Raw genomic sequence first — 14,645 nt, forward strand, 5'->3', positions numbered from 1 at the left:
ACGGCGCTCTATTGATGTTGCACCAATTTCAAGAAAAGTATACCATTCCAGTTATTGGCTTGTACACTTAACAAAAATACATACTGCCTTTGAAATCTGTGCACCTTTGATTTGTATATGAACAAGTGTTTCTGTGTCCTAAGTAAAAATAATATGAGTGAAATAATGTGAGTTTTGATGCCAGTAGAAATAACTAGGGCTGCAACAGCATCAAAGATGCCACTAGTTTTATTTTCAGCTCATTAATACTGCTCACTGCAGCACAACATAAACTGTCAATTATTTTTCTACAGTGGATGAGAGCTGTGGATGCAGCTGTTCAGCTTGTGTGATGTCACAATGCACAGTAGAGTTGTTATGATGTCATAATGTCTGATGAAAGCTGTGTTGTCTGCACCTTAGGGAGTTTTACAGCTACACATCAGTCCAGTGAGAAGTAAAGAGAGAGACAGTATGGCAGTTATCTGCAGACTGTTGATTTCTTTATTCTTTCCTATATTTTCATTTTTTATCCTAATTTTATCAATTCGTGCTAGTTATGGATGCCTTCCCTGTTTGGAGAATGACATTGAATTTCTAAAATATGATGTAAAAATAACATTGAGTAAGATATTTCCCAAAAAGCAAATCACGGAGGCAGATATTAATCTAGTTATTAATACCTTCTACAATGAGAAAGATGATTACAATGTGAAATATATTGGTAAGACTTGTTTCATCTGACATTTATGTCCCAGGCTGTGAACATGTTCTGTATTTAAGTTTAAAAGATAAGAAATCTGCTCTAATGTAGTCATTCATTTCTTTTATGGCAATGATTTAAATGAGGACCACAGTGTTTAATATATTTGTAAGAGATTCCTGATCAGTTATGTAAGATGTCATTATGCATTCTGTATGCAACTTTATCTGCCCCATATACTGAATGCCATATAGAAACATAAAGGAAGGGGACGAGACTAAATGGATATGGGAGGGGAGAAGTATAAGGAGGCTTAGAGATCTCATCACAGTAATCAACTGGCAATAACAATTCCTCATGGGGTCTAGAAAGCAGCCAACATACACAACAGACAATATGCTGTATAGAAGGTACTAATAACCCAATAACTTTGTTTCAGATCGACGGAGTTTAGAAACTGTGAATGATTGGCTTGCGTCAGAGATCCTAGAATTACTGACAAAATATAAAAGTAAGTAATGTCACATTATTCTATTGAGAAATAGAATAACTTGCTGTGCATGGCTGTTACTAGAGCCCCATAAAATATTTTCCCTTTATGTCTCAGTACACAGAGCTGTTGTACTATTTCCAATATGCTGCAGGCATATACTGCTAATATTATAACCCTTATATGTGAAAACTAAAAGATTAAGTCACCTAAAAGATTGCTGATCGGGCAGTCACGGATTAATGGGAAATGATAAAAAAACAAATTAACTACATAACAATTCAGTAATTTCCTTAAAACTGTAAGTTTGTCAATCAGATTTAGTCATGTTTTCAATCCAATATTTCATGCACTGAATGGATACATGCATTTCAGATATACATAAACCATGAATCATAAATCAACCATTAAATGTGCTTATAGTGTACATTGGTATAGATTACAGTTAGTGGTAATTGTTTTTGTTGCTACATTAGGCCTAGACAGCAAAGATCTCCAAAAAGAGTTTACAGCCTTGAAAAAGAATATTCGAGAGTTACTGGTTAATGGCTCACAAAGAACGAATGAATATAGTAAGTATGAGATCATGTTACATAGTTGTATTAATTTGATTGTTTTAAAGGCATATAGGAAACCAAAACATTTTCTTAACAGATGGATTTCTCTACTTTTCACTGATTAGAAGAGTGATAGAAATTTCTACATATTTTTATCTGATTAACACTTCATACATTTCCTAAAGTGTGAAGTGTGTAGAATGCTGAGCTATGCTGCATAGTGTTTATATTAAGGATGAAAATTAAACTTTTGTGGCTCTGATACCAGTAGTAAGGATAGTGGAGAATAATGTCATTTATTCAGGGCTAAAAATATTCTGGTGGCTTTATTATGAGTATCAGAGTCCAACAGAGATACCATTGTAAGATCATGTAAGGATTCGTTGGTCACAACAATCCTCTAATGCAAATGGCCAGCTGTCATCAGACATCAGTCAGCGCCGGATTTCAAATCTACCCGCCCCGAGGCTGTCCCCCATTCGTGCCCCCCCCCCTCCCCGGCGCGCATGCGCGAACAAACCTCCCTGCCGCGCCACGCCAACGCAAGTGCGCATGCACGGCCATTTAAACTTCTATACGGAGCAGTGGGGAGAAGTCCCCATTACTCCGTATGGCCATTAAATGTTAAAATTTCGTTGCGGCGGGGCGGCATGCCGCCCCTAAAATTGTGCCGCCCTAGGCCCGGGCCTTTGTGGCCTCGCCACAAATCCGGGCCTGACATCAGTTGCCTTTAGATAAATCCAGTGCATTACGATTTGTAATGCATCGATACTGAGAGCTATTGCAAAAAGTTGGTATAGGATATAGGATTAATACTTTGTGTACTTATAATGGCAAAGCTCGATCTAACACTCTGTTTTCTTCTCTCTTTTCTGTAGTGTGTGGAGACAAATGTTGTAAGTATCTTTTTGTATTCTAATGCATCACATTACAATATCCTTCAATAAGAAACATAATTCTCAAGACATATTTCTTTTTTTACAGCTGAGGAAGATTATAGTATTATCAACTGTGAAAGCTGCAGTAAAATGAATGTTTCCTGCAAGGAAATACTGTTCTGTAGCAGTAAGTTTACAGTCACTCTTTATTCATTTAGGTGTTGTTAATCTGTATGGGTATTACAGCCAAATTTCCCATTTGCCAAAAAAAATAAATAAATAAATAACTAGGTATCTGATGCATAAAATTGGATTGGATGGTCAGACACACTCACCAAGGGCCACATAAAACAGCCAGGTGGGACGGATTTGGCCCCCGGCCTTGTGTTTGACATATTACAACTGATGTGTTCTGATTTCATAACATTTGACTATTGAACTAAGATTCTCTTCATTAACCATAAATAAATCTTCCCTTAAATTTTACAATATGTTTATCCTTGATAATGCTGTATTCTCTTAAGTTGATAATATGAATGCTTAATTACGTCTCTCATTTTGTCACTAGGATGGGGCTTTCTAGCGATGGTTGTCATTCCACCGGTTGTGGTTTTGGCCCTAATAATCACTTTTGTATGGTGAGTAATAAGATATTTATGGTAAAAAAAGAATAAACCTGTCATCTAATTTATATTATCCTTTTTCTTGTGATGGGCACGGGCAGTAGAAAAGGGTTAGGCAGTTTTCCTATAGCATGTTATTGCCATTCTAAAAAGCTTATAACATTTTATTAAAGACATGCTGTAATAAGAGCCTTTGTTTCATGAAAGGGACTTATTAACCGACTATTGTACCAATATTTATTATTTACAAGTTATAATTCAATATCCTTTAAAGTCACCTATTTCTTTCTACACTTTCTGTGTATATTTACCTTGTGTGCTTGTGACTTCCTCAGGTTTTTGTGCAAGAGAATACGTGCACGCATACAGAGAGAAGCAGCGGACAAAAATAAAAAAAAATCAACAACTAAAAAAGTTGCGGCGCCGGTAAAAGAGGTCAAAATCTCTATTCCTGAATCAGAAGATGAAGAAGGAGAACTAGAAGAAGTGGTAGTAGAAAAAGATAATGATGATGAAGAAGTAGAAGAAGATGATGATGATGATGATGATGATGATGATGATGATGATGATGATGATGATGAAGTAGAAGAAGAGAGCAGTGAAGCCTCAGATGCAGAGGAAGAGGAAACCTCTGAGGGAGAAGTTGAAGAAACATGAAAGCTCATATGAAAATTCCTTATTTCCCTCTGACAGTCATATTGGAATACATATGTGCACAAATGTGAAAAGAAAAAGAAAAAAATAGAGTGTAAAATGTAAGTCCTTGGTTCTTTGCTTTTTAAAATATGTATTAATGACCTGGAGGTGGTCATTAAAAGTAATGCTTCTATCTTTGCTGATAATACTAAATTGTGCAAAACTATAAGTTCCATGCTGCCAGTTTGCAGAGTGATTTGATAAAATTAGAAATCTAGGCAGCAAACTGGAATGTTGATTTGCACTTTGGCAGAAATAAGATGTTAGGTATCCACTAAATTAATAAGTTAATATAAAGATACCAGTTTATAACAGAATATAATATCTGCTGAGGATGGAGCAACTTTTGAAGTTGCACCAATTTCAAGAAAAGTATACCATTCCAGTTATTGGCTTGCACACTTAACAAAAATACATACTGCCTTTGAAATCTGTGCACCTTTGATTTGTATATGTACAAGTGTTTCTGTGTCCTAAATAAAAATAATATGAGTGAAATAATGTGAGTGATGAAAGCTGCAAATAGCCAGCTTTCATCAGACATCAGTTGCCTTTAGATAAATGCAGTGCATTACGATCTGTAATGCATCAATACTGAGAGCTATTGCAAAAAGTTGATATAGGATATAGGATTACTACTTTGTGTACTTATAATGGCAAAGCTCGATCTAACACTCTGTTTTCTTCTCTCTTTTCTGTAGTGTGTGGAGACAAATGTTGTAAGTATCTTTTTGTATTCTAATGCATCACATTACAATATCCTTCAATAAGAAACATAATTCTCAAGACATATTTCTTTTTTTACAGCTGAGGAAGATTATAGTATTATCAACTGTGAAAGCTGCAGTAAAATGAATGTTTCCTGCAAGGAAATACTGTTCTGTAATAGTAAGTTTACAGTCACTCTTTATTCATTTAGGTGTTGTTAATCTGTATAGGTATTACAGCCAAATTTCCCATTTGCCAAAAAAAAAAAAAAAAAAAATAACTAGGTATCTGATGCATAAAATTGGATTGGATGGTCAGACACACTCACCAAGGGCCACATAAAACAGCCAGGTGGGACGGATTTGGCCCCCGGCCTTGTGTTTGACATATTACAACTGATGTGTTCTGATTTCATAACATTTGACTATTGAACTAAGATTCTCTTCATTAACCATAAATAAATCTTCCCTTAAATTTTACAATATGTTTATCCTTGATAATGCTGTATTCTCTTAAGTTGATAATATGAATGCTTAATTACGTCTCTCATTTTGTCACTAGGATGGGGCTTTCTAGCGATGGTTGTCATTCCACCGGTTGTGGTTTTGGCCCTAATAATCACTTTTGTATGGGGAGTAATAAGATATTTATGGTAAAAAAAGAATAAACCTGTCATCTAATTTATATTATCCTTTTTCTTGTGATGGGCACGGGCAGTAGAAAAGGGTTAGGCAGTTTTCCTATAGCATGTTATTGCCATTCTAAAAAGCTTATAACATTTTATTAAAGACATGCTGTAATAAGAGCCTTTGTTTCATGAAAGGGACTTATTAACCGACTATTGTACCAATATTTATTATTTACAAGTTATAATTCAATATCCTTTAAAGTCACCTATTTCTTTCTACACTTTCTGTGTATATTTACCTTGTGTGCTTGTGACTTCCTCAGGTTTTTGTGCAAGAGAATACGTGCACGCATACAGAGAGAAGCAGCGGACAAAAATAAAAAAAAATCAACAACTAAAAAAGTTGCGGCGCCGGTAAAAGAGGTCAAAATCTCTATTCCTGAATCAGAAGATGAAGGAGAACTAGAAGAAGTAGTAGTAGAAGAAGAAGTAGAAGAAGATAATAATGATGAAGAAGTAGAAGAAGATGATGATGATGAAGAAGTAGAAGAAGAGAGCAGTGAAGCCTCAGATGCAGAGGAAGAGGAAACCTCTGAGGGAGAAGTTGAAGAAACATGAAAGCTCATATGAAAATTCCTTATTTTCCTCTGACAGTCATATTGGAATACATATGTGCACAAATGTGAAAATAAAAAGAAAAAATAGAGTGTAAAATGTCAGTCCTTGGTTCTTTGCTTTTTAAAATATTTATTAATGACCTGGAGGTGGGCATTAAAAGTAATGCTTCTATCTTTGCTGATAATACTAAATTGTGCAAAACTATAAGTTCCATGCTGCCAGTTTGCAGAGTGATTTGACAAAATTAGAAATCTAGGCAGCAAACTGGAATGTTGATTTGCAGTTTGGCAGAAATAGGATGTTAGGTATCCACTAAATGGTAGTGTGTTGTGGGTATCCTTAATTGAAAAGGACTGAAGAGGCAGTGTCTTTTGTGGCTACTTATGCAAATAAAGTAGTGAATTCCTTAACAAAGGGCATTCATGCAAGGCATGATGCCTCTTGTAGGTCCCTGGTAAGGCCTCACCTTGAGTATGCAATGCAGTTTTGGGCTTCAGTCCTCACAAAGGATATTAATGAGCTGGAGAGAGTGCAGAGACTGCAACTAAACTGGTAAAGGGGATGGCAGATTTAAACTATGAGGTTAGACTGTCATTTTGGGACTATTTTCTCTGGAAACCAAGATGCTTGTGGAGGGACATGATTATTCTTTCTTAAATTAGAGGGCATTATAAAAAGATAGTGGGAAATATATTCAATGCACCAAAGGCCACACCTTTAGATTAGAGGAATGGAACTTTTGAAGCAGCTCAGGTGGTTCTTCATGGTGAGGGCAGTGAGGTTGGGGAATGCCCTTCTGAGTGATGTTGTGATGGCAGATTCTGTTAATGCCTTTAACATTGGCTTGGATGATTTCTTGAACAAACATAATGTAAAGGCTACTGTGATTCTAAAATCTACAATTAGTATAGGTATACATACTTTATATATCTTAGTGTATAGACAGGTCAGTATGTGTATATTTGTGCACTAGGGTTTGTTTAGAGGGGTTGCACTTGATAGGTTTTTGTTCAATAAAAAAAAGCAAGATAAATCATGTCAGAAACAGTTTAGTGAAAAAAAGAAATCATACAAAAACCTTGTTGCATTAGTGTGCGCACCTCCTAAACTAATACTTGGTTGAAGCAGCTTTTCATTGTATTACAGTGCTGTCTTTTTGGGCAAAAGTCTATCAATTTGGCACATCAGGACTCTGCAATTTTTGCCCACTCCTCCTTGCAAAATTTTCAGTGGACATGTGCTCTTCAATCTAAACTATGTAACTTCCAAACAGGGCCCTCTGATCCTACCTTTTTATTCTGTAATACTGTTTTGTTAAATTATTGTAAGGCCATTGTTCATAATAAATGAATGTAAGGGCTCTGGCACACGGGGAGATTAGTCGCCCGCGAACAGGGAGTTTTGTCACACCAGTGACAATGTAAGTCGCCGGTGGGATGGCAGGTGATGGCAACTCGGGGAGATTAGTCGCCCGCGAACAGGGAGTTTGGTCGCGGGCGACTAATCTCCCCGTGTGCCAGAGCCCTAAATGTTCAGTGTAACTTGCTGAGGCTATATAAACAAATGTTACAGATAAACTGTGTAGTGGGTAAATTAGGATTCAGGTGCAAATTACTGAAAGTGGCAGGGGAAGAGCCTGTTACTGTCATTGAGGGAAGTTAATTGAGGGTGATAAATACAGATGAGAGGACATATCTGAATGAGCCTAGATACCCTACATGTAGCATTTGTCACTATCTCCATCTTTGCTGTTGGAAGTGTGGGACCTAGGGGGAGGCAGGAGTTTAGGGGACCTAAATAAATAGCAATTTCAATATATATATTTATAACTAAAACAAATCACATTCTGGACGTTTTTTGATGGAGTTCAGCTGTGAGGCCCAGGAACATCTTGTTATGGCTTCTGCAAATCAGCAACTAATGAACATGCCTCATTTACCACAAACATTTGAGCAAACCCTTATCACACACTATTCTGTATAAAAAATAAAGTATCTACCACGACGAATTTGAGGGAAACGCACCCCATAACGGCTCGCTGTAACACTAGGGTACATTCCCACAGCCGTAAAGAGCGTGTGCCTGCCAATCCTACACTGCCCACACAACTATCGTTCCACTTCATGGCAAGCGATTTTCGAGCTACAGGTTTGAAACCAATGCCCATATTTGCTGACTACGTTTGCTTACTGTTCAGCGCCATCTAGTGGCCACAAAGCAATAGCGCCAAGACGCCTCTCGGTTGCGTCACGCTAAGCTGCGGGCCCTATTGGTCGGCCACCTTGCTGTGGCAGCAGAGTTTTATTCAACACGTCTTTATTTTACGGAAGCCTAGAGGGCCGAGAAAGGGCGTGCGGTGCAGCGATCATCTCGTCGAAAGCCCATCACTAGCGGCCGAGAGGGCGGGCACCGCAGCGCTCATTACCCGGGCAGTGAGACATTACGGGGCGAAGGAATACACGCATGCGCGGTACGTGACCTCATGCGACTTTAACCGTTTGGGCTCTGGCGGAGGCGGGCGCCGCACAATGGAGTCGGACGGGCGGGTTAGTAGAAATCGCGGAAGGAAGCTTTCGTGCAAGCGGTGCTGCCGTGTGTAACTTACTGAGGTAGCTGCCTGTAACTTTAATGTTAGTGTTAACTCTGTTGGTGCCGGCCGGGCCTCATGTCTTGCTCACAGGCAGCACAACTGAGCGTCACATAGGCCTTGGGGGCAGCGAAAGCGTTACTGAGAGCGGCCAGCCATGTGCTTGCCTTGTGCGGGGCTGCCCTGTGCGCTCCTACTCGCTAATCCGGGGGGATCTAATGCCGGGGATCTATTGCCTGGGATCTAATGCCTGGGATCTATTGCCTGGGATCTAATGCCTGGGACTAGCCGGCTGGGCAGGGCCGCTCACAGGATAGGGAGATCATTTCCCGGGGCCCCTGTGTCACTTGCGCCCCCTGTAGGGTGGGTGGTATGTAGGTATGGCCATACACGGCTTATGTTATACAGTGTAAGTCTGATATATGCCCTACTTACACCAGGGATGCCCTGCCTCATGCCCTCCAGCTGTTTGTGGCGCTGCAACTCGGGGGCAATTGTTAGTTGTACTTGGGGGGGCTGCAGTCTCAACATCCCTCATATATGAAGCCCCCCTTTCCCCCCACATGTTGGGGGCCCCGACCTGCCTGCATTGCTAGAGCCTCCCTCACCTCATCACAGGCACACGGATAATAATAGGTAGGAAGGCAACTCCCAGCAGCTCCCTGAGCTTGCACTTTGCTTGGTTAGCAGGGAGTTGCCATAGTTCCCTTTCTCATCCTGACAGGGGCACAGCTGGGGAGCAACAGGTACAAGATGAATGGGGATTGCTGCACAAGCTGCCTGGGACTAATGCAGTTACTATAATGTATTTATTGGAATGTTATTATAATGTATTTATAGCACCTACATATTCTGCAGCGCTGTACAGTAGAATGGTGTCAACATTTAACAAACCAATACTGACTGATACAGGAGGTAAAAAGGGCCCTGTTTGCTAGAGCTTACAATCTTTCATCATAATATATACTTTGTATAATATAACAAATATATTTTTTGCTATATATGTATATATTATGAATCAAATTGTATTTGGTTAACTATAGCAATCTTCATTTTCTACGGTTGTTGCCTTTTATAGCTTATCTGCCATTAAGGGGAATGCTTGCCTTATATTATTTGCATTGCTCTGTGCCTATATTGCCAAAGTCTTAATATGGATCCGGGCTGAATGCCAGACGCTGCCTGTCTATACTGTGCTTAGTTATCTTTGCTGTTGCTGTGTTTCTGCAGATATTGTTGGAATTGTGTCCCACGTTGGCAGAAGCAGCTGTGGACGGTTGTTTTAGGCTATGGTGTTGGCTCTTGCAGCCTGACATAGGCACAGGGGTCTGCCCGGGCATCAAGGCCGGCTTTACTTTATTTTATGGTTTGATTTTATTGCGGTTCCTCTTTTTATACTGTTTTGCTTCCTTTTTGTTTCTCTATATTATAAGTCTGTGTTTTGTGTTCTCTAAATGATTAGATATGCTGTATGTATCGGTTTATTATGTTGTACCCATGATGTTGATTGTATTTAGTATATCCTGAGTCTTACAGGCACCTGTACTATCTGAGCTTGTTGATGTCATTATTTCAAGTTTTGGCTCTAAAATAGTACTCAGAGTACATAAAACTAATGAGGAAATTGTATGTGATTTGATTTGGGGGATGGAAATATTAACTGAACAAACCTTTTGTTATTTTTTAAATGCCTGTACATTTATTTATAAAAAAGAAGAATTTACACAGGATCACTATATTGATTGAGTCTATCAATATAGACTCAATAAGACTTTTTAAACTATGTAACTATGTTAATCAATTGGGTTCTGCTACATTGTTTCAGCAGTGCAACTCACCAGCAATTGGAAATAATATTTACAAACAACTTTACAACAACTTGAACATTTTAAACGCAGGTATGGGATCTTTTTATATAAAATGCTTGAGACCTGGGGCTTTCTGGATGAGGGGTCTTTTCGTTACTTGGATCTCCATACCTTAAGTCTACAAAAATAATAGTTAAGACATTAAGTAAACCCAATTTTTGGTTGTTTTTCTTACAGTAAGGATTAATTGTATGTTAGTTGGCGTCAAGTACAAGGTACTTTTTTATTATTACAAAGAAAAAGGAAATCACTTTTGAAAATGTAAATAATTTGTTAAAAATGGAGTCTATAGGAGATGGTCTTCCCATTATTCGGAGCTTACTGGATAACGGACCGTATACCTGTAATGTATATTGGAAAGCTATTCAGTATTACATTGTCTTTCATTATGCAAAAATGTCTTTGGGTGGAGATCCCCTTTTAGTGGTGTAAGTTCTGTATTGCAGGTGTGGTTATATTGGTGACAAAATGACAGGAATTTCCCACTGGTTTCTTATTGGTTACTTCAATGAGCATGTTAGTGTGTAAGGGACCATCTTTCTACAACATATGGTAAAAACCAATATCATTTAAGAAGCGAGTTGCCTTCTGCTGATGGTGCTAATGAAAAAGGGAAGCAGTTTGTCGTCTGCATCTGTCTGCAACTCTGAACTACACCTAAGCATATCCCCTGCCAGCAGCAATGTTTATTTTGTGCAGTCTGTTAATTGTCACATTGTGTTTGCAGAGCAGTGTATGGGACACAGGGATATGCCACCTGTCTGTGCAGCTGTTGAACAACTCCTAAGGCGCCGTAAGAAATGTCAGAGTGCCAACAGTTACCAATCCCAATAAATAGAAACCCACTGGAGAACTTTTTGCGGTTTATTTCCTGCCCGTAATGTTAGAGGTGTATTCTTATATAGTGCCTAGTGCAGTATCTGCCTGGAGCTATGTTAGGGTGTGCTATATTCAGGGTCAGCTCTTTTTTTAACATGTGAAACCTTAGAATTGGCCATGATAAACATGAGAGGTCTTGGAGAAAAATGTGGTACAGGTATGGAACCCGTTATCCAGAATGCTTGGGACCTGGTATTTTCTGGATAAGAGGTCTTTCTGTAATTCAGATCTCATACCTTAAGTCTGCTAATAAAATTAGCAGTAAATAAACCCAATAGGATTGTTTTGGCTCCAATAAGGATTAGTTATATCTTAGTTGGAATCTAGTACAAGGTACAGTTTTATTGTTACAGAGCAAAAGGAAACCATTTTTAAAAATGTGAATTATTTGATTAAAATGCAGTCTAGGGGAGATGGCATTTCCGTAATTTGGAACTTTCTGGATAATGGGTTTCCGGATAAGGTGTCCAATACCTGTACTGTGAAGCATGGCCCTCTCACAGCGAACCTTATTTGTACAATCCATTGGGAAGCATAGTGTATTTCAGTTGTGAAATATTATTAAATGGCATCTGCAGTGCATAGATAGGGTTCCTTTTAGTTGGCAATATTTGGATTCCATGATGCTGCATTATTATGAACAATGTTAAATGCTTGAACAGATGTGTAGATATTTTTTATAAAAAGTCTAATTAATAGTGATACTGACACTTTTCAATGGATCATAGAAATCATGTTGGTATAACTGAAACATTTGCTTTTCATTTTGTTTTACAAAATCCACCCCAGTCCAGCACTACTTTAGCAGTAAGATCTACATTGCCAATTTGACAATGACAGCATGATCCTTCTATAGCTCAGAAACACTGAGTACAGCTATGGGACCTGTTATCCAGAATGGTTCGGATAAGGAGTCTTTCTGTCATTTGAATCTTCATACCTCATCTGCTAAAATAGGATTGAGTACAAGATTCTGTTTTATTATTAGAGAAAAAGGAAAAATTAATTTTTAGAATTTTAATTATTTGGTTAAAATGTAGTCTATGGGAACACATAAAAGCCTACTAAATTCTAAAATATATCTGCCTCCAACTTAACACAATGCTACACTATCTAGATTATGCAAACTAAAACCTTTCATAAATGTACATGACTAAAGATATGTTCTGTAATTTTTTTTCACTGTTATATATCTAAAAATGTTTACTACTCTCTGTGCAAGATGTAACTTTGCTCAAATACTCAATAAACTTTGAGTCAAAATGTAGTCTATGGGAGATGGCCTTCCTGTAATTTGTACCTGTACCTCATTGTCAGTCAGTAAGCACAGTCAAGATTCTTATTCATAGTTATGTGGGGTGATTTCAAAGGTTTTATCTCCCCTCTCATGGGCGGAGAGGGGGCAGGCATACACAATTCTGCGTTTGCTTTAGCTACCAATTAAAATGTATAAATCACCAGTATTTTTCATCAGGCTGCATATAAATGGTCATACATACTGTTTAAATCTGACCACAGATTTATTTTTTAGGGCAATGACAGACAGGGGGATTAGTTGCCCGCGGCAAAGATGATCGTCTGTCACTGCCCTTAGGGTGAAGACACACTGAGCTACTAGTAGAAGCTGTTTTTCATGGCTACTAAACGCCATAAAATACCCTTCCATAGACCGTATTAAGAATTGCCTCTGCTAAAACACACATAGAGACAATTATCAGTAAATGATCAGCATTGTCTATTTTAGTAGCCACGACAAGTAACTGCTACTAGTAGCTCTGTGTGTCTTCTCCCTTAAGTGGCAGCCAATTTTCACATATGTGCAAACTGTTTCCCAAGGATATCGAGGAAACCTTCCTCGTATATAGCAAATTGTATTTTGTATTGCTCAAGTTCAAAATGAACATGCAGCACTTCTTGCACTGTAACTGACATTATGGGTAAAATTAAAAAAAAAAGAGGGTTTTTTTTTTCAGTGACAGTAATATTGTTGGTAAGCCCTATTTAGCAAAGCAAACATGCACCACTGACTAAGTTTCCTTCTCTGGTAGACAACCTTAAAATATAGTAGAAGTTTGTGAATCTTTGCATAGTTTACAGTATCTAATGTTTTTCTCTTCTTTCCAAGAGCATAAATGCAAACACAATGTTTGAGATCAGTTTAAGAACAGATACTTCAGAAACAGAAATGTTCAGATCAAGCAAAATATAGAAAGAGAATAATGTATATGTATGGCACACATAAAGATGTAGCCACCAAACATTCCACAGCAAAAAAAAAAAGCAATATGATATAAGGGGGGGAGCTGGAATTTTAAGGGCAAAGAAAGCAAGAATGGAAGTCAAGGCCAGCACAGAAGTGACTGTAAATTTATTTTAGATCGCCTGTTTATTTGTCATCCCCCTGGTAAATTCTTTCTGCAAACTGTGTCCACCTTTGGCTTACATCAGCCACTGCTTCTGAAAATGCTGGCCGTGACATTTGCTGGGGCTTTGCTGTCAGTCCTTGCTGAGTTAAGCTTTCATAGCCAGGTTATTGGGGAAAAACCAATAGTAAGTGAAACATCTCTGTAGACTCTCAGCTCCCTAGTACGGATACAATATATGTGCAACCTTTTCTGAAAAATCCCAAACTGTGGGGCTCACTTTCCACCAGGGGAGCTTACGCTGAAGGATAATTACCCCTATATGTAAACTTGGGCACTAATTTTGCCAAGTAGCAGTAACCTATGGCAACCAATACAATGCTTGCATTTAAACAGGTGACCAGTAAATTCTACCTGTTGATTGGCTGTAATAGGTTACTGCACCAGAGCAAACTTAGGGGATTATAATAAAAAATTTGCCCAGGAGCAGTAACCCATAGCAACCAATCAGGTAGATTTTACTGGTCACCTGTATAAAAGCAATCATCTGTTTGCTCCTGGGCAAACTTAGTGCCTTGTATTACATATGGGGGTTAATGCCTTATTACATAACCCCCTTAGTGCATAAAGTGGGGAGAATGGCCATTTACTATGCTAGATACATCTGAAAGCCCAGGTAGAACCTCAGAGTTGTAGTGAATATGTATTTGCTGATTGATAAATTGCTAGTTTATTTTTTCTGTACCTATTTCATCAGTTAAGGGTACAGGCCTTTACTAAAGGTTGGACCTTCGAAAATTGCTTGAACTGAGAACATTTGACAACAGATGGCTTATCAATAATTTTTCAGTAAATGCATGCACAGCAGAAGTGAACTCCTATATTGATAGGATGCTGTGCCTATGCTTCTGCACAATCGGATTGTGGGCAATTAGCTGCTCTGCATACAGACTTTGTAGTGGACCATATTCTGGAGGGTATCTCTGGTGCTTGGCCATATGTTACTGTAGCTCCATAGGTACCTCCATACACTTAGCAGTGCTACTACTGATACAGGTAGATGAGTAT

General features: G+C 38.4%; 2 protein-coding genes across 6 annotated transcripts in view; both read left to right on the plus strand.

Moving 5' to 3' along the window:
* Positions 1 to 447: 447 nt before the first annotated feature.
* On the plus strand, positions 448 to 5,261 carry LOC116412270 (transcription termination factor 4, mitochondrial-like). Its single transcript, XM_031906136.1, has 10 exons — positions 448 to 703; positions 1,122 to 1,193; positions 1,649 to 1,744; positions 2,608 to 2,625; positions 2,714 to 2,794; positions 3,176 to 3,245; positions 3,566 to 3,985; positions 4,628 to 4,645; positions 4,734 to 4,814; positions 5,196 to 5,261. Exons 1-7 carry the CDS (start codon positions 454 to 456, stop codon positions 3,885 to 3,887), a joined length of 909 nt encoding a protein of 302 aa, XP_031761996.1. The 5' UTR covers positions 448 to 453; the 3' UTR covers positions 3,888 to 3,985; positions 4,628 to 4,645; positions 4,734 to 4,814; positions 5,196 to 5,261.
* Positions 5,262 to 7,994: 2,733 nt separating this feature from the next.
* LOC100489703 overlaps positions 7,995 to 14,645 on the plus strand; it is a 55,511-nt gene continuing 48,860 nt past the window's right edge. For 3 of the 5 annotated variants that reach the window (XM_012967400.3, XM_018095474.2, XM_018095475.2), the window contains exon 1: positions 8,357 to 8,489. The gene's annotated coding sequence lies outside the window, so the exon portion shown is untranslated. Of the gene's footprint in view, positions 8,490 to 14,645 lie in introns of all 5 variants that reach the window. The other 2 variants (XM_031906388.1, XM_031906389.1) reach the window with 2 other exon arrangements.

This window comes from Xenopus tropicalis, chromosome 7 (genome assembly GCF_000004195.4).
Source record: "Xenopus tropicalis strain Nigerian chromosome 7, UCB_Xtro_10.0, whole genome shotgun sequence".
Taxonomy (NCBI): domain Eukaryota; kingdom Metazoa; phylum Chordata; class Amphibia; order Anura; family Pipidae; genus Xenopus; species Xenopus tropicalis.